Here is a 26,077-nt window from a genome sequence, read left to right as displayed (position 1 = left end):
CCCTCCGTTTACTTGAGAAGAAACATGTGAGGAGCTCCTCACGGGACCTCATTAGCGCCCTGAGTTAGCTTCTAAAGGAAGTTCATACTGTTCTTATGATTTACTATTATTATTAATAATGCATGTTAATGGTACAGATTAGTAGGTTTCACTGTCTCATTTCTATATACATATATACAGTTACACACAGAAATCAATTTTAATGAGTCCATCCTCTTTTTTCCTATCCTCTCCCCAGTTTTTCTCCCTATCCCTAATAGTCTCATTTCTACTTTCAATTCATTTGTTTGGTTTCCATATATGAGTGAAAACTTTTTTTTCTGTGTGTGGCTTATTTTGCTTAATATGAAATCTTTTAAAACAATCCATTTGCTTGCATTCAAGAGAATTTCACTGTTCTGTAAGGCCACAATCTCTGGTGTATACGTTGTTGTTTATATTTAGAATCTTCCCCAAAGGCCACATGGTAAAGGGGACTCAGTTTAGCAATGTGTAAGGTGGGCTTTGGATTTTTTTTATCATAAGTTCTCTGACCTTCTCTGTGGATTGATCCACTGTGGGGCATCATTTGATTGGCTGTTGGAGGAGAATAGAAACTCAGTGTGTGGGGCATCGTTGAAGAGTGTGGATCCTTGGGGGTGTGCACTTGGGAGTTCTGTCTTGTCCTCTGTACCTCTCCTCTCATTCCCCTGCTCATTGGTTGTCATGAAGTGATCAGACTCTAGGTCACCGGCCCCACTGCCATAATGCTGATCTCAGTATGCTAGCTCCTGGAGAAACTGTAACTAGAACATTAATCAGTATCCATGCAGGTATTACTTCCCAATCAACTATCTCCTCTCTTCTTCAAAATAAATTGATGGAAAATAATAAAAAAAAAACCTCCCCTTCTTACTTACCCCAGAAGCTCCACTTGGACATTCTCCCTGCCATGGGCTAACCTCAGGAATGCTAGCCTCAGGAATCTATACTAACCTTAAGAACTCCACCCACATAAGCTCTTATTTAAAAACCTGTAACTTTCCCCTCTCTCCATGTCCCTCTGGTCCCAGACAAGGACTCTATGAAACTTTCATGCTCAGCCACTTGCTTAGGTACTGTGCAGCTTGGAGTGAACCAGGTTTTTTTTGTTTTGTTTTCTTGGCTGTTCCTTAAATGTTTGTTGTTGTTTTTTGTTTTTTGTTTTTGTTTTCTGGAGTAAATAGAGGGTTTCACATGGCTGTAAGGGAGAGAACCAACTTGCAAAAGTTGTCTGACTTCCACACATACACCATAGAATGTGTGTGTGCCCACATTTACATATCACAGAGAGAGAGAGAGAGAGAGAGAGAGAGAGAGAGAGAGAGAGAGAGAGAGAGAGATGCAGAGGGAGACACACATGCAGAGAGAGAGAAAAAATAATAAATAAAAATTTTTTTTTTTTTTTTGGTTCTTTGAGACAGGGTTTCTCTGTGTAGCTTTAAGCCTGTCCTGGATTCACTCTGTAGACCAGGCTGGCTTCGAACTCTGAGAGATCCATCTGCTTCTGCTTCCCGAGTGCTGGGATTAAAGGCGTGCACCACCGCCACCACCACCACCACGCAAAAAAATTCTTATCTTAGTGTTTATGAGGCTATGAAGAGACACCATGACCATAGCAACTCTTCTAAAGGAAAGCATTTAATTGGGGCTGACTTACAGTTCAGAGGGTTAGTCCATTATCATTATGTAAGGAAGCATGGCAACACACAGGCAGACATGGTGCTGGAGAGGTAGCCAAGAATTTTACGTTTGTATTGGCAGGCAGCAGGAAGGGAGAGTGACACTGGACCTGGCTGGAACATCTGAAACCTCAAAGCCCACCCCTCAAAGGCTACACCTCTTAGTAGTGCCGCTCCGCATGAGCCTATAGGGAGCCATTTTCATTCAAACCACCACAATTCTCATACTTACTTACATCCCTTTTCCTTGTTCAAATCAGTATATTAAGCTTATGTCTAGTATTTAACATTTATTCTTATTAAAAACATCTCCAGTTATCTTAGAATTAAAAACTTTTATTTCATATTTTATGTGTACTATTTCATTTACTTGAACCAGCTATAATCAGACTTTTTAATTGTTGCATAAATATTTATTAAGACACCTGGTAAGACAGATGCAAGGACAGGGCCCCATGGCATGCTGCAAGAGACCTAGTTCCAAGATGGCTGCTGCAGAATAGCAGCACCTTTCATTTAAGATTCAGCCACGCCTTGCGATGGCCCTTTTGACAGATCAACACTTGATGAGAGATTTTTATTCATCTAGATATGAAACAACTGAGCTATATTTCTGGTCTTTGTCATCTTATTTCTGTAATTTTCTTTTCTCTAGTCACACCCTCTATACCTTGTAAATGATGTTTCCCAACCTAAAACATCAGCACACATCTGTGGTTCACAGATACCGTTTAATGGACTGGTAATGTGTTAGTGTCATCAATTCCACTGAAGAGCTTTTTACAATGGCACACCAGAAGACTCTGTTCCAAAGAGATTGAGAATGAGTGACAGGATTGATGTGCTCAGTTGTTTCTGGATGATTCTGTTGTGGGTTGGATTAGAAGGCCATGGGTAGCCCGTGGCTTTCCCTTGTACCAGTATGCCACCAAGAAAAGAAACCATGAGGTTGGTTTAGTAGCATTCATCTTTGGGAAGTCATATTGGATTCTAGCAATTGCTATGTTCTTTTCCAACCTCTCTGAGTGTAGACTTTTGAGTCTTTCTTCAAATATGTGTGACATGAGTTTTTGTAGTGTTTTTTAATTTATATTGTTTTGCATTTTATAGACTTAGCCAAAGTCAGAATTAAGTAGAAAATTTATTACTGACTCTGTGATTGTACCATAATCATAAACCTTAAACACTTCTGAGAAGCTGTGGCAGAGGTACTGTGAGCTACTCATGGGTATATTTAGTGTTACCATTGTGTTTGTTGGTATTCAGAATACTTAGTTTCTTAATAGAAAAGAAAAGTATATTCAAGTCAATGACCTTTAAGGCATGGTACCTAATACTCCATTTTTTTTTTTTTTTTTTTTTTGAGTTTATGATTCTGACTTTGTAGGTCAGTTTTGAAGTGGGCATCAGTGATCTGTTTTGATGTTTGTCTTAGTTACTGTTCTATTGCTATGAGGTGACATCATAGCCAAGGCAATGTATGGGAAGAATCATTTAATTGGGGGCTTGCTTACAGTTTCAGAGGGTGTCATAGTGAGGAGCATGGTGGCAGGCAGGCAGGCATGGCACTGGACCAGTAGCTGAGACCTGACATCCTGATCTAAAGGCAGGATGAAGAGAAGTCAAGACTGGGTCTGGTGTAGGCTTTTGAAGCCTCAAAGCTACTCCCAGTAAGACACCTCTTTTAACAAGGCTGCACTTCCTAATCCTTCCTAAACAGTTTTACCATTGGGAAACCAAACATCTGGTGATGAGCCTATGGGGGCCATTCTTATTCAAATCACCACAGTCTGTCTGTCTTTCCTTCCTTCCTTCCTTCCTTCCTTCCTTCCTTCTTTCTTTCTTTCTTTCTTTCTTTCTTTCTTTCTTTCTTTCTTTCTTTCTTTCTTTCTTTCTTTCTTTCTTTCTTTCTTTCTCTCTTCTTTTTGTAGTCCTAAGTACATCTGAATATACTTATAAGGGATAAAACTGCACAGATACTTGAAATAACAGATACATTGGGGATTTTTAAAAATCATGTTCCTGAGATCTTCACCTTAGTCCTTCATATTTAGTAGAAGCTGGTTATTATAGTTTCTCTTTTTCTGATTATTATTTGATAGTTCTAACAAGCACACAGTTGGTTTCAACATTTGAAAAAGAAGATGTAATGGGGGGAAAGCAAGCATAATACATAATAAACCATTTTCAGATTGGCTCTCTTGCATCAGATGTTGGCTGTTTCCCTCAGACAACTGGAGTACACAGGGAACTAACTAACTGCGTGGAAGGAAATATTTAGGACCCATTCTAAAGCTGTGAGGTCATTGTTTAATGTGACAGGAGCTTGGACATCTGCACCCCTGACTCTGCCCATCACTGCTAAGCATCCTTCCAGGCATTTCTGACTTGTAGGCATTTCCAGCGAGCAGCTGGGAGTGCTTGAGGATGGGAGAAGCCCTTATTTCCGCAGCCCTGTGGAACCTCCCTCCTCACTTCCTCAATCTAGACTGCTATTGACTCAAAACACCAACACAGTTAATCACTATCCGGGAAAGAAAACACTCAAGCAAGCAAGCATGAACAGTGATTTTTAAAATTGCAGGCAAAGAGAAGGAAGTCATTCTCTAGTAGAGTTGAAAATCTTAATTAGAAGTTAAATTCTTGATTTAAAAAGTTGAAATTTGATATCTATCTTAAATGAAGTAAAGTTTACATATTTATACTAGGTTTGAATAGAAATTTATGATAATAAAATTATTACAATTATAACTCATTTTTATTTTATATGTGTGGGTGTTTTGCCTGTGCATCACATGCCTTGTGTCCACAGAGGCCAGAAGATGGCGTTGGAACCTCTGAATCTGGAGTTACAGACAGTTGTGAGTCACTGTGGGTGCTGGGAATTGAACTCGCCTTCTGGAAGAGGAGCCAGTGCTCTTAACCACTGAGCCATCTCTCCAGCCCCTACTGATTAAATTACTCAATCAAGTATTTGTTAAACATTTTGTACTTTAAAACTGTAATTTCTTGTGATACTTTTTACAATTACTGTATAGAGCCATATTAAATATGCATAAAGTGATTATACAAGCATGTTCTATATGCCAAGTATCTTACATCCGGAAGCATATCTCCCCTGTAAAGTTAAGCACAGTTGCTGTTCCTGATATTTTTTTCTGTTAATATCCCCTAGTTTCATACTCATACATTCCCCCTACATTTTAAGTCAGAAATGATCCATAAAGTTTACTAATTTGTGAGGTTATGAATAACACTAGTAGCAAATAAAAATAAACACTTCTAGTTAGTTATGTATTCTGCCTGGAGTCAAACAATTAATTGGCTTTTTACAAAGAATATCAAGCAGATTTTAATGAATTTATTTGTATGTTGCTCCAATAACTGAGTACTTCACCTCCTTGGCAATTGGTCTCTGAAAAAATCAATTATAAGGAAAGAGAATTTTGCTGGGCATTTGAAATTTGTCTTTTGTGCTTACATTTTTGACAACTAGAGGACACTAGCATTTTTTGAATCATGAATTTTCTCTCCTAGATTTACCTCCTCTAATATTCTGTTCCGTGATACTCTGATCTCATCTCTAGAATGAGGACATAAGCTTCATTTTTATCAGAAAATAATTTCAATTTTCTTGGTTCATTTGCTCTCTCTCTCTCTCTCTCTCTCTCTCTCTCTCTCTCTCTCTCTCTGAAGATGAAAGACTGTACTGATCACTCTGGCTTTCTAATGGTTTATATTGTTTGATATTAATCAATCACTTATGTTTTAAAATTGGTTCCGAATTAGTGGTTTGCTTAAGAGACATACCACTTCCAAGTGCGCCTGCCTCAGAATACTGTTCGTTTATTTTTCCAGTTTCATTCTCTTTTACCATCCCCGCATCTATCTTCGCATTACATAAACCCACACATCACTGTTGTGGTCTAGCTTTTTTTTTTTCAAGTTTGCTATTTACCCTCTTTATGAAATTTACTACCTGGGAGACCTCTGAAAATACGTAGGTTGTACATAGGGACCAGCTGGTGTGATTTGCTGTTATTTTCAAGTTATATAGTTCCTGGTTTCCCATCTATCCAAACCAGAAAGTTCACATTGGTCTGAGATTTGCAGTTGGGTAGAAGTCATGCATTTTATTGATCAGCACGTTGAAAACATGTGTGGAGAGCTTTGAAATATCTGTGTGCCTGCTCTACCTTCTAGATCTCTCCTATTTTTCTCCATTACATCTTCTATCACTAGAGACCAAATGTAATTTATGCATGTTAGTACCCACGGGCACAGTGCTCATTACATACTGGTAATAAATGCCACCTCCCCTGTTTTTCCATAGGGCTTCCAAAGTACTTCACAAATCCTCTCTCACTGAGCCCCACCCCATCCATAATAAATGTGTATGGCTTATGGAATGTGGAATAGATGATTAAGTGCCCATTTCATGTCTTGCCTTATACTGAAATCGTCACTTATTTCTTTGTCCTTCAGAGCCTAACAGTGCCAGGCATATGGTAGATACTCAGGATGTACTTAAGAGACTGAAATAAATGAATCAAGAACATTTATTGAAAGTGTAAAAGTTCAGAAAAATTCATAATGGGATGATCCTGGGCAAAAATCTTTAAACTTTATATTATTTCCTTGGCTGTTTTGAATTTCACCCATGACTTTGAACAGTACTGTTTAAATTGTATTGTGGGAACCAAAGCCATGTGCCCTTACAGAGGTGTTTCCTAGTCAATAATTTGTGTATGTGTAAGAACAGGGTTCACACTAAAATTCCCCAGTAAAACATGATCATGCACCTTTCCAGTAAAAAACAGAATGTGACATAACCAATTATGTATGACATCGTCTCTTAAGCACTCTCCTAACTTGGCCAAGTTTTTGGAGCCTCATTATTTAGTTCTTCCCTAGAGTTCATCATCCACTCCTGGACAAGAGAAGGGCAATCAGGTGAACAGTTCACAAACAGGCTTACCTGTGTTTACTGCATTTGCTGGCTCCTCGAAGGTTCTTTTTTTTAATTTTTTTTTTTTTTCGAGACAGGTTTTCTCTGTGTAGTTTTGGAGCCTGTCCTGGAACTCACTCTGTAGACCAGGCTGGCCTCGAACTCACAAAGATCCACCTGCCTCTGCCTCCCGAGTGCTGGGATTAAAGGCATGCGCCACCACCGCCCGGCTTCCTCGAAGGTTCTTATGGTTTAAAAATGGCCCTATTTATACACCTGGGATGAAGGGGAATAGACTAACCTTTAAAGTCAAGCTCTCTTACTTATTTTTTATTTTTTTAACTTCCTTTTAATTATTCTTTGTGTCTTTCACATCATGCATCTTAATCTCATTCATTCCCCTCCCTTCGTATTGTATCCACCCTCTGCCCTTGCAACCCCTCCCAATAATAAAATTTAAGAGAAAATAAGAAAAAAGAAAAAAGGAAGAAAGGAAAAATCCTGTCGTGGAAGCTGTAGTGTGACAGTGTGAGCCATGCAGTAAACCCTTTTCTTTACATCTTTACTTGTAACTGTTCACTGCAGAGAGTCATTGGTCTGGTTCGAGGCCTCTGGTTTCTGCTACACTATTGATGCTGGGCCCGCACTGGGACTCCTCTTGGATATCCTGTTGTTGCCCTGTGTTGTGGAGATCCTGCAGCTTTGGGTCTGCAGGACCCCATGCTCCCGCAGATCATAGATGGGATGGATGTTGGGGTGGGCCAACTCATAACCCTGGTTCTGGGCCTGGGTAGTTGCAGGTAGTTGGTCAGCCTGCCAACTCTTCCCTGTCCTAACCACCAAGGTGATCGCTCCAGCATTGCTCCAGCTGGTTAGCTGCTTGCAGCCATGAGCAAGCGGTGGGGCCAATTCTCCTGCTTTCACGCCCTCAGGGTCCGCTCTCCCACACTTAGACCATCAGAGCGAGCTCTACTGTGTTGCCCAGGCAGGTTGCAGGGGCCGCTCTCCTGAGTGCTGCAGAGCTGGTGAGGGGCAGGGCCAGCTCCCACTCTTCTGACCTCAGCTCCACCTCTCCCACTCACCACAGGTGTTAGTGGCAGGGGGTGGGTGGGGAGGAGGCCATCTCCTCCCTGTCTGCACCACCATATGGCAGATGAAGGGCAGGACCAGATCTCCCATGCTCCCAAGGCCAGTTCACCCATCCCTCCATCATTAGGGTCAGCTCTGCTGTGCTGCCCAGGTGAGGTGCAGGGCTCAATTTCCTGAGTGCTGCAGCTGGTAAAGGGGAAGGTCAGCTCCTCCATCCACCATGGGTGGCAGGGGCAAGTGGGGAGGGCATCTTATCTCACCCTCACTACCACATAGTCAGCTATCCCACTCTCCCACCCTCAGGGCCGGCTCACCCACGCCTCTGCCAACAGGGTCGGCTCCTCCTGTGCTGCCCAGGTGAGGAGCAGGGCCTGCTTTCCTGAGTGCTGCAGCTGGTGAGGGGGAGGGTCAGTCCTCTTATCTGTCACAGGTGGAGAGGCATGAGGGGTTGGGGGGGCAGCTCTCCCACACTCTCAACTTCGGGACTGGCTCACCCACACCTCTACCATCAGGGCCAGCTTTTTACTGTGCTGCCCAGGTGAGGTGCAGGGCCTCCAGCACTTACAACCTCAGGGCCAGCTCTCCTACCTACCTCAGGCATAGAGAGGTGGGGGAATAGAGCATCTCTTCCCTGCCCAAGCTGCCATTTGGCAAATGAGAGGCGGGACCCCATCTCTCATGCTCACGTTCTTGGGGGCGGCTCTGTTGTGCTGCCCAGATGAAGTGCAGGGCCCGCGTTCCTGAATGTTGTAGCTGGTAAGGGGGAGGATCAGCTCCCTTGCCAGCTGGAGGCAGTAGAGGAGAGGGGGCAGGGCATCTTTCCCTCACCCCACAACCACACCACAGATGAGGGGTGTAGTCAGCTATCCCATTCTCCCACCCTCAGGGCCGGCTCACCCAAGCCTCTGCCAAGAGTGTCAGCTCCTCCTGTGCTGCCCAGGTGAGGAGCAGGGCCTGCTTTCCTGAGTGCTGCAGCTGGTGAGGGGTTGGGTCAGGTTCCCACCTGCTGCAGGTGGTGAGGGGTGAGGAGTGAGGAGCGAGGGGAGGAGGGCGTCTTTCTGTAGCACGAATTGTTTGAAAGTCTTATTAATAAAAACAAACCCGGAGCCAGGTATTGGGGTGAACGCTGAAAGATGAGAGGAACAGAACAAGGCACAACCAACCTCACCATGCCAGTTCCTCAGCTGGTCTTGTTTCCTCAGACTGGAAGCCTCTGAGTCCTCACCCAAATGGATCTCAGCTGAACTGCTGCTAAAAGCCTAAAAGCTTAACCAGCTCTAGTTCCTGGTCCTCACGCCTTATATACCTTTCTGCTTCCTGCCATCACTTCCTGGGATTAAAGGCCTGTGTCACCATGCCTTTAATGTTTCCAGTGTGACTTTGAACTCACAGAGATCCAGACGGATCTCTGCCTCCAGAAAGCTAGGATTAAAGGTGTGTGTGCCACCATTTTCTGGCCTCTATGTTTATCTAGTGGCTGTTCTGTTCTCTGACCCCAGATAAGTTTATTAGGGTGCATGATATTTTGGGGAAAACAATATCACCACATCTTTCCCTCATCCATGCCACCACATAGCCTATGAGAGGAGAGCTACCTGCTCTCCTGTTCTCACACCCTCAGGGCCAGCTCACCCATACCCCTAAGAACAGGGCCAGCTCTATTGTGCTGACTAGGTGAGGTGTAGGACCTTTTCCCCTGAGTGCTTCAGCATTCAGCTTCAGTGAGGGGCGGGGCCAGTTCTCCCTAGTGTTGCAGCCAGTGAGGGGCAGGCCAACTTTGAACAGCCCTGTCCTCTCTGCCTTTGGTGGTATCAGGAGCCACAGACATCAACATAGACCACAGCTGCATCAGAGCCATGAGCCCAGACATGGGCCCCAGCAGCAGTCCAGGCCCAGAAGGATGTCTTACTTATAATATGAACAATGAAGTGGCAACTCTTTTTGCTGTCTTAAATTATGTGACACTGATTTCTGAAAACCTTCCTCCTTTGGCGACATGGTAGACTGGTTTAATTTTGGATTGCGTGGATAATTCTTAGATTTCAGCCCCAGTCCCCAGTGAGTGGTTGAAATGTTCCGGCAGGTGTCCTGTTAGTAGTACACAGGTTCTGCAGCTCTCCAGCCAAGCGCACATTACTGCTGTGGGAGGAGACAAACCCCTGGCTGTTCCTCACCCGGAAGAGAACACAATAGGTACCATTGTTGTAGAAAGACTATTGTCCAGGTCTCAGGAGCTACTCTAGAGCACACGCAGGAGGTTGGAGGATTGAATTAGACCTCCAAAGTGAGTTAAATTACATGGTTCCGAGAGTGTCCTTTGCCAAATCAGAGCAACGCTTGCTTGCCACTCTTGTTTGCCTCTGGGGGGAAAAAAAAGAGAGAGAGAGAGACAGTTGTTTCTCTCTCATATTGTGCACTGGGAACCCAAATCAAGGCCACTCCAGCTGCATCAGTGGCGTCATCACTCCATGTAACAGCAGCTCGTGGAGAGACTGACTCGTACTTCTTGTCTTTTAGGAACTGACAGCTCTTGTCTTAATGATAGAGAGGGAAGCTTTAATGTGCCAGGAAAAAGCCACAGTGGTTTTCAAGTGTCTTGGGATCAGACTCAACAACACAGAAGCTGTTGGCTTTATTCACACAGGATTAAGATAAACACTTCAAATTTCAGTTCTGAATGCACATCTAGATGCCTTGCTTCTTTGGAACACATGGTTGAGTGGCCTCAGTGGACAGAGCCAGCTGTTCTACATTTGCTAAGACAAGGCTATACTTCCATGTCACAGGGCCCCGCCTCTTAGTGTTCTGAGATGGAGGCCCGTGTCTAGTGCCATGTCTTGCCATCCTGGCACTATTATTATTATGATTATTATCATCACCATCAACATCATTGTACAGAATCTTTTTACTCTCTCTCGAAGAGAAAACAAAGCTGGCTTTTTCAATGACTTTCTGCCTCACCCATTTTCATTTCTAGTTGACTTCTGAGTTTGGGACTCTGGCATATCTGTAGTTTGCAGAATCAGGAATTATAGTGCAGAGTTGAGATGCCAAATCTAGATGAATTTTTCCACATTTCTCCCAAGTGTTTTGAATGCAAGAAACAATATGTTGGCTTAGGCATTTAGGACTGTGGCTGCTTCTGCATTGGAATGTGAAGCACAGACAGGAGAATCAGGTGAGCCAGCTAGCCTGCATTATACTGCTGTATAGTGGCAGGAATAAAAAGAGAGACCTTGCGTCAACAAGGTGGAAGATGAGAACCGACTCTTGAAGACTGCCCTCTGACCTCCACATGCACGCAGTGGCAAGTGTGCACCCCCCACAGGTGCACATGGACATGCATGCAAATAAAATAGTGTCTGATAAATAACATGGGTAAGGTTGGGTGTTGTATGTTGTAGCTCCATCTGTGGGATTCTGACTACCCGTGAAGGAAATGATCATGATGTTCTAAATCTTTATGTTTTAGACACTGCAATGATATTTTTCATATTTATTTAGCCTAATGCCTAAAAACTCGATGTCTTTTTTCCATGCAACTACATAATTTATATAAAGTCAGAGATTTGAAATCACAAGCTCCAGAGCACAGTGTTCTGTTGTCCTCTGGGTGTGGCTTTTATTATCTGGGAGAGGAGTGTTACAAGACTAGAGAAGATCACACACCTAGGTCAATATGCACCCAGGTTATTAAGTGCTTGAGGTAGAACTAAATCCCAGGCACAGACCATAAAGCTTCTCTAGTACCAAATTGTGTTTCTTGATTTTCAAGAGTAATTATAGATGTTTTTAAATAATAAATATGTCATATTTATTAATGAAGAACTTAAAGATTTCTTTAAAATATGAAGAACACTTTTGGGACAAAACGCTGTGCTGGGTTTTCATTAAGCACAGACCCTGAACCAGCCTGGTAAGACAGGGCTGATATACTGGGCTTCTACTTCTAAGATGTTGAGTAGAGGTGTGCATTTGGAGTTTAGCTTATTGGGATACTCTGCTGAATAGCATTGTTTGTTGTACCTATGGAAATATGGAGATGTTTTATCATATTGTGTTCATGTTGGAAGTTATCCTGAAAGCAGTGGGCAGTTTGTCAGTGGTAATTACAAATAAGATGTACAAACTCATTAATTGGGGATGTTATATAGATAGCTAATTATTTAGTTAGCTAAATAAAACACAAAGAGTATATAAGGTGGTTTCATAATTTATCACTAATTCTTCCAGTTCCCTAGTCTCATTTAATATAAATTTCTAGACTAGCAAACTGAAATTTGAAATGAGGGAATGACTTTCCCAAGAGCAGGTATATATAAAGCCATAGAAGACTCACACTCCAGGCTTGAGGGTCATATATTTCCTATGGTATTGTGCTATTATACAGGTCCAGAGAGTTATGGCAATTTTCAATTAATGCTCATCCATTGCTCCTCCTGTAAAATAGCTAATACTATTGCCTTCTCTTGTTATTCATTGAGGATCAAATGCCACAAATCTCATAAGTCACCTACCCCCAGTCTGGCTGTGAAGAGACACCATGACCAAAGCAACCCTTATAAAATACAGCATTTAATTGGGGGCTTGCTTACAATTTCAGAGGCTTAGTCCATGATTGTCATGGCAGTCCATGGCAGCACACAGGCAGACATGGTGCTGGTAAAGTAGCTGAGTTTTACATCCCAATACTCAGGCAGAGAGAGAGAATCTGGGCCTGTCATGGGCTTTTGAAACCTTAAAGCCAACTCTCAGTAATATACTTCCTCCAACAAGACCACACCTCCTAATCCTTCTAATCCTTTCTAACAGTTCTGCTCTGTGGTGACTAAGCATACAAATATTTGAGCCCATGGGGCCGTTCTTATTTAAACCACCACACTAAGATATATAGAAAATGATTATTTTTTGTTGTGTACTTGGTTGACTATGCACCAAAAATTGGAGGGAGTTCTGAGGCAATAGGTCATAGGGGGCTCTATCTGTTTTCAAAGCATTTATAATCAGGCACTGAGGTGGGGTGGAACAGACTTTGTAAATGACCACATACCCGTGTCATAGACCAACAGTAGTTCAGAATCCATGGGCAGTGTGACAAAAGAGGGTGTCATTTGGCCATTGTCCTTGTGCACTGACAGTCCCTCACCCAGCCTGGTCATTAATGTGCTCAGCCTTACTTAAGTGTGATATTATAACAAGGACATTAGACCAATTAACTTAAAGAGATAGTTTTAGATATTCCCTAAAGGACAGGTCTCATAAATAAGATCTAGTCTGTAATTAAAATGTAGATGCTGCTTATCAAGGACTCCAACTGTGGATGTTGCATCTGAAGAGGGAAAGAGAGAGGAGAGCCTAAGTAGACCTTGAGCTCCAGCTGGGCAGGTGGGCAGGGAGCAGGGAGGGCAGGGAGGAACATTAGTGTTTGCAAAGAAGGCGAAAACATCCCAAACTCACAGGAAAGCTTTTAATAGCAAGTGCAGGAATCACCAGCTGAGTATTATGCCCTGCCATGCAAGTAAAGCATGGCCCTTCCTGCACAGGACCATGGCCTACTCTAAAAGCTATCTTATATAACAACACACACAACGTACTCTTCTCTAATCTTTAATTTACAAATATGAACCTGTAGAAAATAAGAATGTCAAGAGAAGGCAGTTGCATGAACAAAATGTATCTTAAGTAAAGCAAGCAATGGGCCCAGAAGACAGAAAATGTTTGGAATAAAAAGGTTATCAAACTTTGGTTAGCATGCAGGAAGATTGAAGAGGTCATTGCATCTGTGAGGCAAGAGCAGGCTGCCATTAGTCAGCTACTAGGAAACTAGAAAATGTTCTTAGAAATTAAAAACATCATTGAAGGCGAGGTGTGGTGGTATATATTAACATCATGACTTGGGAGGCAGAATCAGGAGGATCAGGAGTTCAGGGCCAGCTTGGGTCACACAAGACTCTATCTCAAAAAACTCAAACAACTTTCTTTCCAACTTGGGTCCACCAGAAGGTTTCCTGCAAAGAAGCATGTTGAGAAAAAGAAGGATTGCTCTTCTATCAAGGAGATGGTGATGCCGGAATACGCCATGAATATTCATAAGAGCATCCATGAGTGGCCTTCAGGACGTGTACCTCTCAGGCACTCAGAGAAATCTGCAACTTTGTCACAAAGGCTATTAGGACTTCAGAAGTGCACACCGACACTAGGCTCAACAAAGGCTAGAGCGATAAGGAGTGTTCCGTATTGTATCTATGTGCGTTTGTCCAGAAAATTTAATAAGGATGAGAGTTCTCCAAGCAAGCTATATACTGTGGTAAACTATGTCTCTGTTACCGTGTTCAAACATCTATAGATGTAGGTTGTGGATGAGAACTGAGTGTTAGAGTTACCAATCTGAAACACAAACTACTGCCACCATGAACAAAACAATTTAAACAAATCAGCAGAAATGAATATAGCTGAAGATAAGTTAGGGATCTAGAAAACAGAGTCAAGGAGTCCTAGAACTTCTGTAAAAAATACAGAGATGTTAATGAAGACAGTATTTGGACTTATAGGGATTTTGAAAGAGAGAGACAAAAAAGAGAATATTCACTAAGGGAGCAAAGATATACCTAATAAAATAAAAAAAAGATATAGCTAATAAAAATTAAGGATTTCAGAAGAGAGTACATAGGAATAAAAGAGGAGAAGAAACGAAGGACACAATAGAAAATCATTTTCTCAAGCTGAAGGTAGACCTGACTCTACAATATGGAAGTATCCAGCCACCATAGCAAGAAGAACCACCGCCATGTCCGCACATCTGCAATGAATGGTTGGGGAACTCCTGGTCAAGAGGAAGAAGCAGATGACCCCAGTAAGCCGAAGGCAACTCCTTGTGCTACAATAGGCTGATTTGCTGCAAGACTGTGGGAGCGGATCCTGGGGCCCACCACAAAGGTGTCATGGAGGCCATGAGATGGAGATCAGACCAGCAACAGTCAGCCACTTCTTACCTGAGGACCACCATCAGCTAAAGTGCCTGGGCTACTCTCAGCAGCATCACACACGTGGACTGCAAGAAAAAGTACTGCTCGGATCTGTGCGTGGCTGACCCCAGAGTCAGTACCATCCCCACAGCCCGCAGTGATGAAGAGGGAGTGGACCTGTGACCCCAAGAGTGCCTGAGACCACGCCCCAGAAATAAGGAAGAGTTCACTGACTTTTTCAGCCCTGGGTGTGGGGAGTTTGGGGGGATTATGTGTTGGGGGAAGTACCCACTAGGTGGTTAGTTTAAAAAAAATGTAATGCCTATGGTTAGTTAAAAAAAGAAAGGCAATGCCTATTCATATACTGGTGAACTCTAATAGCTTCTAGGTAAAAATAAAATATTAACTATTTTCAGAAGAATATTAGAAAAAATGTTAAAACGAGCTTTTGGAGTGTTACTACCCAGAGACAGTGGAATAGTATATTAAAATTCTTGAAATAGCTTTAATGAACGAGTCTTTGAAACTTTAAATTAACATTTAACTTTTAAGTAAAGTGAAGACATTTTAGACATGTAGGTATTCAGAGAATTTTTATGTATCCATCTTTATACATTTACATATATTAGGGGTGTGTGTGTGTGAAAATACTTTCCTGAACAAAAGAAGACTCACTCCAGAAAAATCTTTTAAATCTAAGAATGAGAATGATGTGGGATACAGGGAGCAAGAATAAGAAATAAGAGACAGTAAACACTGTAATTTAGTGTAAATAACTGGAGCTGTGATGTTTAATATAAGTATTAACAAGCCTTTTAAAATTGAAGGGATAAAAAGATTAATCACCATCAACTAACAATACTGCTGTTTGTTGTTTGTGTTTTAATGAACAGGAGCATTTCATCTTTAAACTGACTATGATGCTCTAGGTTTCCTCAAATTTGTGACCCTCTTGCCTCAGCCTCTGAAATGATGGGATTAGAGAAGCAAAACTTTTAATTATTTTAATTAGATATTGTAGACTGTGATGACAAGAGAGTCTAATTTCCAAACAATAACATATAGATATTAATTAATTTTCAACAGGGTTATAAAACTCCACAAATACATTAAATGTAAATACAGGTATAATCCATCAGAGGAATAAATTTTGTATATACAAGTAATCAAAGTAAAAATGAACAAAGATATTTATAATTTCACATAAAGGAAAAAAAAGAGGACAAAGAGTATAATAAGCAGAAAATGCATAGAGTATCATATCAGATAACCAAAAAGTTATTACAATAAATGAGGCTAAAATATGTATTAAATAGTGACTATTGAATAAGCTGTCAATTATTGAGTCTAGCCTGGGCTTCATGAAGAAATCTTGTCTCAAAGATAACCAAATAAGCTAACAAACCATGTTTGAAATAGAGAGTCATGTAAAAATTATTGTGGCAGATTATAATTTTAAAAAAGGCCAACATACTAATTTAAAATAAAGCAAAATGGAATTTAAGGTGAAAGGGATAAAATGAGATGGGGTACTTTTTTATATGGGTTTTCAAGAAGTTTTTGCAGTTTATTAATCTTTCACAAAAATCATTGAAAATCTCTTCTGTATTTTGCCAGCATGGATGCTGGCTTCTGCAGTACTGAGTGTCTTCATTTGGTTCTTATATTCCTTTCACTGTTTGCTTGACCCTTTTCTTCTCCTACTATGCCACGGCTTACCAGTTTGCATTTGGGTTAATTTTTCTTTGTACTGTCTGAGGAATCACAAACCATATCAAAGCCAGTCACCTTGCTGCTACTAAGGTGGACTCTGAATTCAGATACAAAGATGGCATGGGGTGTGTGTGTGTGTATGTGTGTGTGTGTGTGTGTGTGTGTGTACACCTCTATCATCTTCTTGGCTTTCTGCCTTTGATTCCGTGGCCTTCTCAGGGTGGAGGATTTCAGTAAGTAAGCCTTTGTTTCTCCCAGGTCCTCTCTTCAGGCAGTTACTGGGTCATTCATGATGGTGGCTGCCCCTCAGGCGCCGGGGGAGGAACAGAGCTACATCAATCACTAGTTAAAAAACCACCAAGAGGTCATGGCTGAGTGAGAGTCCTTGAAATGACAGTGAAAAATTATTGGAATAAATAACCGAAGCCATTGGATCTACAAAAACAGATTGACTGGGGCAGATTTGGGAGGTTTTCTTCTCAGAGATTTGTTGTGATAACATTCCTGCTTCATTCTGAATCCACAAACTGCTTGACTTCTGTTGCATGAATCCTAATTGGTCTTAATAAGAAAGACCTGGAGTCAGCTGTCAGGGTGAAAACTGAAATATCAGAGAAGCAGAACAGCCAGCCACTAGAAAGACTTCTTACCTCTACTGAATCCTCAGCCTGAAAGGGCAATGAGCTCCTGTCTCCTCCAGCCTTATATTCCTCTCTCTGCCCAGCCTTATCACTTCCTGTCTCCACCTCCCTAGTGCTGGCATTAAAGGCATGAGATCCAAGTGCTGAGATTAAAGGTGTGTGCCACCATTGCCTGGCTCTGCTTCTCTTTTAGACTGGATCAATCTTGTGTAGCCCAGGGTAGCCTTGAACTCACAGAGATCCATCTGCCTCTGCCTCCCGAGCGCTGGGATTAAAGGTGTGTGCCTCTATGGCTAACTAGTGGCTTGGCTCTGCACTCTGATCTTCAGGTAAGCTTTATTTGTTAGTTCACAAACAAAATGTCACCACAGACTTCTTTTTTCAAATTGGCTTAGTTATCATTTATCTGCATATCACATGTTGCACATATTATATCATACTTCTACTGTTCTCTGCTTGGATTTTCCCCAAATGCCTTGCCAAACTGGATGTTTTAGCCCTTTTGAGAGGGTATCTCACAGGGTGCCACAGTCAAAAGGACCCTCATGGTTTTGTGGCTTCCAGGTGAAGCAGGTAAAGGGCCATGGGGGAGGGGGGCAGGGGCGGAGGAGGGGGAGGGGGAGGGCTATTCAGATCTTGTTTCTCAGAAGCAGTGCTCTACCCTCTCAGCAGAGTGCTATCTGGCTCTTGAGCAGCACTCCAGCTGCGTTGATTTTAGGACACTCATCTTAGATGTGACCTTAAGGGTCATCTCACTTCAGATCAAGGTGTTCAGCCTTAGGTTCTAGCTGCTACAAGCTGGCTGCCTTTAGCAAGCCACTGCATTTCTTGGAATCTTAGTAAATTTGCCTTTGAGAAAATGAGGCTAGCTTTGACAGCCATTAAGGTCCTTTCCTCTTGCAAAGATTGATAATTTTTATATGGCTTTTCTTAATATATTTGACCTATACCCCATCCAGAATTAGCATAACTATTTCTGTGGCATGTTTTGTGATGATGAAAGTTGACTTTCCGGGGGCTGGAGAGATGGCTCAGCAGTTAAGAGCACTGGCTGTTCTTCCAAAGGTCCTGAGTTCAATTCCCAGCAACCACATGGTGGCTCACAACCATCTTTAATGAGATCGGATGCCCTCTTCTAGCCTGCAGGCAAAACATGCAGACACAACACTGTATACATAATAAATAAATAAATAAATCTTTAAAAAAAAAAAAAAAAAAAAAAAAAGAAAGTTGACTTTCCATCCTCTTACACTTGCCAGATCGTAGGAAGAAAGAGTAACAGAGTGTTTGAAAGAGAACAGCTGGTATAGAGACGGAGCGACAAATGTTCCCTGTAAGTGTCTCAGGGCTGTTGAATGTGCACTCTGTCTTCAGGTTTCAGCAACTTTGAGTCCATGCGTGGTCTGAGCATCTTAAGTAAGCGTAGCTGTTTCATCTGATACAAACGCCGGTTTCTTCCTTATTTAGCTGCCTTGCAGGCATTGAAAAGGAAGAAGAGACTTGAGAAGCAGCTCACACAGATTGACGGCACGCTTTCCACCATTGAGTTCCAGCGAGAGGCTCTAGAGAACTCTCACACCAACACGGAGGTCTTACGGAACATGGGCTTCGCAGCCAAGGCAATGAAAGCCGTTCATGAAAACATGTGAGTGACCCACACTCCTTGTCCTTAACGTTGGGAAGAGCCTGTGAAATTGTATGACAATTTTGATAGGATTGGATCACTGTTCAACATATTGAATGAAATGCTCTCTCAGAGGTAGTTTTGAATTTACAGTGACAAAATTAAAAAAAAAAATTGAAGGAAAAAAGTATAGAATGTTGCTTTCAATATTCCTCAGTTTCTTTGTGAAATCCCATCTGTAAAGGCCATAATTCTGTGATTCTGACAGTGCCAACATCAGTGAAGGTGTTAGAACTATAGAACAGTGGTGTGGGTGGGAATCATCTAGACAAAAGCTGGTCAAGAGTGTTCTGATACCCAGGCTCCTTGAACTAAGACAGAGATTGGACCTTTTGTTTTAACCAAGTTCCCCAGGCTGAGACTGAGACCATCTAATATTTGAAAACCACTGACATAAAGTGTTAATCCCTAGGGCCAGGGTTTATAGTTTTCTGGCTGTAATTCCATTTCCAAAGTTGACTGTACCCTGGCAAATGACTTTCTCTCTCTCCCTGACCCACTTCCCTCACCTGTAAGTTCTTCTTACTTCCTCTGGTTGTTGAGAAACTCGGTGAGATGCTAGCTATACCCAGCATAGGTCCTGCTCCGAAGCAAGCCCTCAGCAGCCAATGCTCTGAGATGTGAACACAGACCAGTGTTCACTGGGGAATGCAGACCTGGGACCTGGTTCTTGGCTGATTGGGGATGTGAGAGTAGTCTCCTGGCCAAGGAGCAGTAGTGCTGAGGATACAGCCTCCGTTCCAGAGGAGGGGAAGAGGCAAAAGTAGTGGTCGGGATTGTGAAGACCTCCCTGAGACCATCCTCTTGCCTTGGTAACTCATCAACCAGCTGCCATTCCGACACTTCAGAGATCATTCTGTGCACGATTGGACTCCTAGTCCCCACAGCTGTGGAAAGCCGAGTGCTGGAGTAGACTGCAAAACCAGCTTTGTCTCCAGGTCTCTTAGGAGCATGAGACAAGAGTGCTCCTTGGAGAGAAGCTTAGTCTCAGTCCCAAACTTTGGCCATACATGTCTTGTACTCCTTTAAATAAATACATTTACTACAACTCTGATTAGGACTGAGCATAAAGGATAGTAGGCAAATGATAAAAAGAATTCTTTTTGATTACGTATGAAAATATGTTGAAGTTCCCAGTTTTTTTAGTAGTAGAGTCTGAGCACTGAAAAAAAAAAAAGGAGAGGAGTTCCGCTGGGCTCACACTTTCAGTGGTGAGAGTCCTTAACAATGAAGGTCACTGTCACTTCTTTGCTGTCTAGTCAGCTCGGCCTGGATTCTGAGTTGGAGGAATGATTCAGAGACTGTTAACAAAAACAAGATAGGACCTGGCCCGTAGGTCCCAGAGACTAACGATGCAGCGGCTGTCCGGAGCCCGGCCCCACCTGCCTTCATCTGCTGAGGTTGCAGCTTCTGTGCGGGCGTGCAGGGTCAAGTCCTGCTGTCTTTAGCAAACCCCCACCCCCACAGACATTATCTACAAGGGAAAACCCTCGAGGAGTCCGAAGTTCAGAGCTACTACGATATAGAAAGTGATTCTCCAGTCCCAAAGCTTAGTTCCTCTACGGAGGTGCTTCAGGATTGGCTGCTGAGAGCTGCTTTGCTCTCTTAGTCACGGTGGTCCTCACTGAACAGAGGGACAATCCACTCGCACTTCCCAAACTGATCCACAAATAGTGTTAATCTCACAGTTATTTTATTTCAAGTATTTCTCGAAGGTGGAAGGTAAAATACATGTGATTATACACGCTTACTACATTTTTTTGACGTGGCGATGGCTTTTTTTTTTTTTTTTTTTTTTTTTGGTTTTTCGAGACAGGGTTTCTCTGTGTAGCTTTGCGCCTTTCCTGGGACTCACTTGGTAGCCCAGGCTGGCCTCGAACTCACAGAGATCTGCCTGGCTCTGCCTCCCAGGTGCTGGGATTTAAGGCGTGCGCCACCACTGCCCGGCTTATTTTTCTTTTAAATTGATGAACATTGGACCAGGAACTTTTGTTGTGGTGCTGAAATAACTAAAGAATACATCTGAAATTAACTTGTTTTCGTATAGAATTAAGTCTCGATTCATCATTGTGAGGTGAAATTCTAAAATCCCTACACAATGCTCCCCAGGGACCTGAACAAAATCGATGACCTGATGCAGGATATCACGGAGCAGCAGGACATTGCCCAAGAGATCTCAGAAGCGTTTTCTCAAAGGGTTCAGTTTGCCGATGGCTTTGATGAGGTAGGTGCACCACTAAAGAATCTGGTTCTGTGGCCGCTCTCAGGGGCAGCTTCCTATCACATAGAGCAGCCAATTTGTTTACTGCTTAACAAATAAATGATATTTATTGGAAGTGTTGTTTTCCAGGAGGGAAATGAGGTGTTCGTAGCTGATTTCAAGGAAAGATGACTATAGTTTGGCAAACAGCTTCTTAATTAGGTTTTTAGCTATTAAGGAAAAAGAAAACAGCACGCAGTTATGTGAAGTTAGTGATTTTTAATGGTTGGAGTATAAATAGTCCCATTATGAGGGATCGTGTGCTCTCACATCTGGCCAAATAGAACAGACGGCGTCACTCTGTAGGCAGCAGATGGATTGTGCTCTGTGGCTGTTAAATTAGGAGTTAGGCTGCCTCTGTTTATTACTCAGTCTGTAAAACAAGTCATTGTGGAGGGGCATTATTTACACTCCCATTCCATTCATGTTAATTAGCCCCATAGTCCAGGAAGACTGCAGTTACGTTGGTGATGTCCACAATGAAAATTTCAGTGGTTCCATTTGAGTTACACGTGTCCAGGATGAGGACATTCTTAGGCACACTCCCGAGGGACAGAGTAGCACAGCTTCCTGTTTCTATATGATATGACCGATGATGAGTAGCAAGGGAAGATGTGGCCCCGAGAGTCTTAGGAAATGACAGTCTGCTGTTAGCAATGTTCAAAAATGATATGGGGCCGGGGCTGCAGAGAGATGGCAGAGGTGAAGAGTGTTTGTTGCCTTTGCAGAGACCTGGGTTCTGTTCCCATCATTCGCAGCGTGGATCAAAATCATCCATATTGCCACTTCTGTGGGATCTGATGCCCTCTTCTGACCTCCATGGGCACCAGACATGAGTGTGGTATACATACAGACATGCAGGCAAAACACTGATACACATAAGGGGTGGTCTTTAGGTCAGATCAGTCATGGCCTATTCTTGTATAGCACTCAAGGCAAGCATGGTTTCCACTCCCCCAAACTGTAGAATATTAGGAAGAAGAGCCTGCAACAGGAAGGTATCTGGCCTGCAAAGCCCAAAGGACTACTGTTTGGCCTTTTGTAGAAGAGCATGAGGATTGTGAGTTCAAGGTCAACCTTGGGCCACATAGAGAATTCAGAGCCAGCCTGAGATACACAGAGAGGCCTTGTCTCAAAACAAACAATGGCAACAAAACAATGAAATATAAGATACACATGCATGTGCATACATTCAGGCATATGCTCCCTGAATGTAGGGCGTACTGATTTATCCTTGCACTGTGCAGTAATGAGATCTCAATAAATTTGTTGAATGATGGGTGAATAAATAGACTCTAATTGGATGGATACACAGTTATGCTAGATCGTTTCTGATAGTTTCCTGCTGGAAGACTATATTTCTCAGCTCCCCTTGTGGAAGGCAGGAGGGAATGGAATGTATGTGTGGCAATCGTTCTGCCCCTGTAAGGGGCCACATCCCATTCTGTAGGCATTTTGCCCATTTACAGATGTGGGTGACAAGATGTCCCTTTGCTGTGAAGAAACATGGTGCTGCCCAGGTCAGACCAAACCTCTCCACCTTCTGTCTCTCTATGGCTGACTTAGGTAATCAAACGATTTCTCATTATGACAGCCTCGGAAGTATAACGAAAAGTTTTGTTTTGACTACCACTCACTTCTGCAGGGATTCCCAAGGTAGGTAGATATGAGCTAGCTCAGATCAGGCAAGAGGTGACTCGCGTTCTAAAGGTCTCAAGCTGATGGGAGCTGTCTATAGATGTTGAGTAGAGAATGGTATGATTAAGCCAGACTTTCTGAGGTCACTGTAAAGGAAAAATACATTATACTAACTTCAAATTTTACTAACACGAACACATGGGCCGGGGACCATCATTCAGTGGTAGGGCCCTTGCCTAGCACGAACAAGGTACTGCTGTGTTCCATACCCAGCACTGTCAACAAAATCCCCTAAACACACAATTTAGATTGACTTTAATTCTTTAATTTAGGAACTACGGTATCTTTTTTTTTTTTAACTTTCTGTGTAATATATTCTTCTATGCTTGTTTTATTTTCAAGAGTATTAACTCAAAAATATTTATTTCCTCTAATTAAAATCACAGAGATTCTCAACAGGAGAGAAAAGAAAGAACGCACCGGAAAAATGACAGTCAAGGTGTAAATTTCCAGAACCTGAGGAGATTATATATTCAGCACAAATTACTTGAATGGCTGTTTACTGGAGTATTATAAGATTAACTCCAACAAATTTGTACAGCCCAAAATATTCATTTCTAATCATTGCTCAGTGTTGCAAAAAAAAAAAAAAAAGCTTAGTTTTAAAATAAATATTCCGTTTCAGTGGGTTCCCACATATCAATTGGGTAACAGATGTTCTCCTTGTTGTGTTTAGGGAACCCCACCTCCTGAAACATTAACTCCGTAATTCTTTCTCTATTCCGTGTTCAGGATGAGCTGCTGGCAGAACTTGAGGAACTGGAGCAGGAAGAATTAAATAAGAAGATGAAAAACATGGAGCTTCCGAACGTGCCTTCCTCTTCCCTCCCAGCACAACCCAGTAGGAAGTCCAGCAAGCCTTCCACTGCACACCGATCTCGAGCAGGTCTGTTACTCACCCTATGCCCTGCGTCCACACATGTCCTCCAAACAGTAGCCAGGCCTGGTACTTCCGGTACAAATCACTCCTACATGATTTGTATGAATAAACACATCTTGTATGTAATTCCTACCTGTTTTCTATGCTGGAAATGTAAATGCCACTGATGACTGATCTTCCTCTCTTGTGTTCCAGCATCATCCAGGAGGGCAGAGGAGGACGATGACTTCAAGCAGCTGGCAGCTTGGGCTACTTAAGCGAAAATGGAAACGTCTGACACTGAAGTTCTCGAACTACCCATGAGACATGAATGCTTTTGCAAAGCTTAGACGTTGGCAGAGACCTGTTCTATGTGTCATTGTCTTTTCTGTAACAGTTGAGTCACGCGTAGACACAGTCAGGAATGGAAAGGGGCTGGTAGTGTCATAGAAGACCCTTCCAGACTGATGGAGTAGGGGCTGTCTGCTTTATTTACTACTATATTTCTAGTTCTGGCACATAGATGATTCTTTGTATATATGTATTGAAAGAACACTGATTCTACTGACATTAAATACATATTCCAGCTTTTAAGTCATCCTCGAGGGATACCTAGGGCAACTGGGGGAAATGTCTATGCAAATATAAGGCTACTGTGTGCAGCCAGGTCAGCCATGGTAAATGTAAATACACTTCTAGAACAGATCTGAAGAGAAGTCTTCAGTGAGTCTGTGTATACATAGTTTCAATTGAGTTTCACGGTTGAAAATCTTCAGGGAACTTTAATTGACATTTATTATGCCTGAGTGGGGCAATGCTTGCATCTCCCCAAATGTCTGAAAAGCACTAACAGTTTAGCCTGCTGAGCAGGACTCTCCTGGGTGTGATTCAGCCACTTAGGAAGCTGAGTGAACACAGGCAGGCCATTATGGGGCTGTTTTGTCTTCACAGGAATGTTCATTCTCTTCTGTGGTGTGCTCTCTTGTACTCTAACAAAAACGAAACAAAACAAAAAAATCCAACGCTTCGCAGCATGCCCTTTGTAAATATATTAAAATACTGGCAATTAAGTACATATCTTGAGTAAAATTTTGCCCATAATTATCTTTAAATAAAAATAAAATTTTAAAATTAGGCATCTTGCATGCCATATCACAGCCTGTAAAATGACAAATACCGTGATGCAAGATGTTCTGGTGTTCTCTCCACTCATTTGAGCAACGCTGTGGAACGGGAATAGTGCCAGGCTTGAAGGAGGGATCATGGCTTTCAGTGCCAGCTCTATACTGGCATAGCCGTCTGTGAGCCCTTCTGGCTTTGGAAATCTGAGTGCTGGGCTGGATGATCCCCAGTGGTGCCATTCTGCCGCCGCAGGTGCTTGGCACTTGCTCTTTCCTTTGGCATTCTTCCTGCCCTACACAACACACATACCAAATTCTCCCCATTCTTTAAATTCTGGCTAAAATATTCCATCTTGGGAAACATTTTTTTTTTTTTTAATTTCCAGACTAAATTAGATCTTCCCACTATACGCCTGCTTTTGTAGTACACTACTTCCTTTCATGGCGTTTTTCATGCTGTCCGTCACACGCTTAACGTGAGTGCTTTCCCCTGCTGGGCTGTGGGAGGGTGAGGGGTGAGACTATGTTTTTAATTGTCTCTTTCCAGGGCACTTCAAAATCTCTCATGTACAGTAGGCAAGTCTGTCAGCATTTACTCAATCTACAGCAACTGACAGAATAACAAGATTTGTCCTCTGTCCTTAAACAGTCGTAAAGTTGGATGAAGCCTGTGAAGCAACAGCATTGGACTAAAGCAATAGTGTTCGACACTGAAATGAAGACAGCCCTGGACACTGATGCCTGAGAAAAGGAGGCTGATGCACATTCAGCATCCTGGCTCACACACGACCACATGCCTGGGGACTGCAGCCTGCTGGGGGATGGGGGGATGGGGGGGGAACTAAGTCCCCACCAGACCTGTGAAGCGAGCTTGTAAAGCGAGTGGATTTTAATTATGCTTCATTTTAGTCAACTTAATTAAAAACCTGTTTCTCAGTACATTTATTAGAAACACTGAAGTATTTCGGCACCTCAGTTCTGCCTTTTCAACTGTTAAATTTGTAAAGTCTGTACATGGGCCAGTATTTTCTCTGTGTCTCTCTCTGTTTCTGTCTGTCTTTCCGCTTCCGTCCCTGTTCCCCTCTCTTGAGGTTTTGAGACAGAGCCTCACATGTAGCACATGAGTTCACTTTATACCTCAGGCTGGCCTTGAGCTTCCCGCCCCCGGTTTTTGTTTCCAAAGCCCTGGCATTAAGGGCAGGCTCTCATCACTGTGACCAGCACTGGGCAAAACATTTGTGGTGGAAACGTACAGCTGACTGAGATGCTCTCTTTGTGTAAAATACACATTGGATTTCAAACACTTGGTGTATAAAACTGTAAAATATTTCATTAATAGTTGCATATTGATTATATGTAGAAATCTTATTTTAAATGCATTGCATTAAATAAAACACAT

The 26,077-nt window shown here is 42.4% G+C and overlaps 1 protein-coding gene across 1 annotated transcript in view; it reads left to right on the top strand.

Moving 5' to 3' along the window:
• Positions 1-25,757, top strand: part of Chmp4c (charged multivesicular body protein 4C) — a 31,597-nt gene extending 5,840 nt beyond the window's left edge. Inside the window, exons 2-5 of the mRNA XM_059255666.1 lie at positions 18,524-18,701; positions 20,850-20,964; positions 23,431-23,584; positions 23,774-25,757. Coding sequence (XP_059111649.1) covers positions 18,524-18,701; positions 20,850-20,964; positions 23,431-23,584; positions 23,774-23,835 — 509 coding nt within the window. The 3' untranslated portion in view covers positions 23,836-25,757. The remainder of the gene's footprint in view (positions 1-18,523; positions 18,702-20,849; positions 20,965-23,430; positions 23,585-23,773) is intronic.
• The last annotated feature ends 320 nt before the right edge of the window (positions 25,758-26,077 follow it).

This window comes from Peromyscus eremicus, chromosome 2 (assembly GCF_949786415.1).
Source record: "Peromyscus eremicus chromosome 2, PerEre_H2_v1, whole genome shotgun sequence".
NCBI lineage: Eukaryota > Metazoa > Chordata > Mammalia > Rodentia > Cricetidae > Peromyscus > Peromyscus eremicus.
This window is presented reverse-complemented; position numbering and strand designations above follow the sequence as displayed.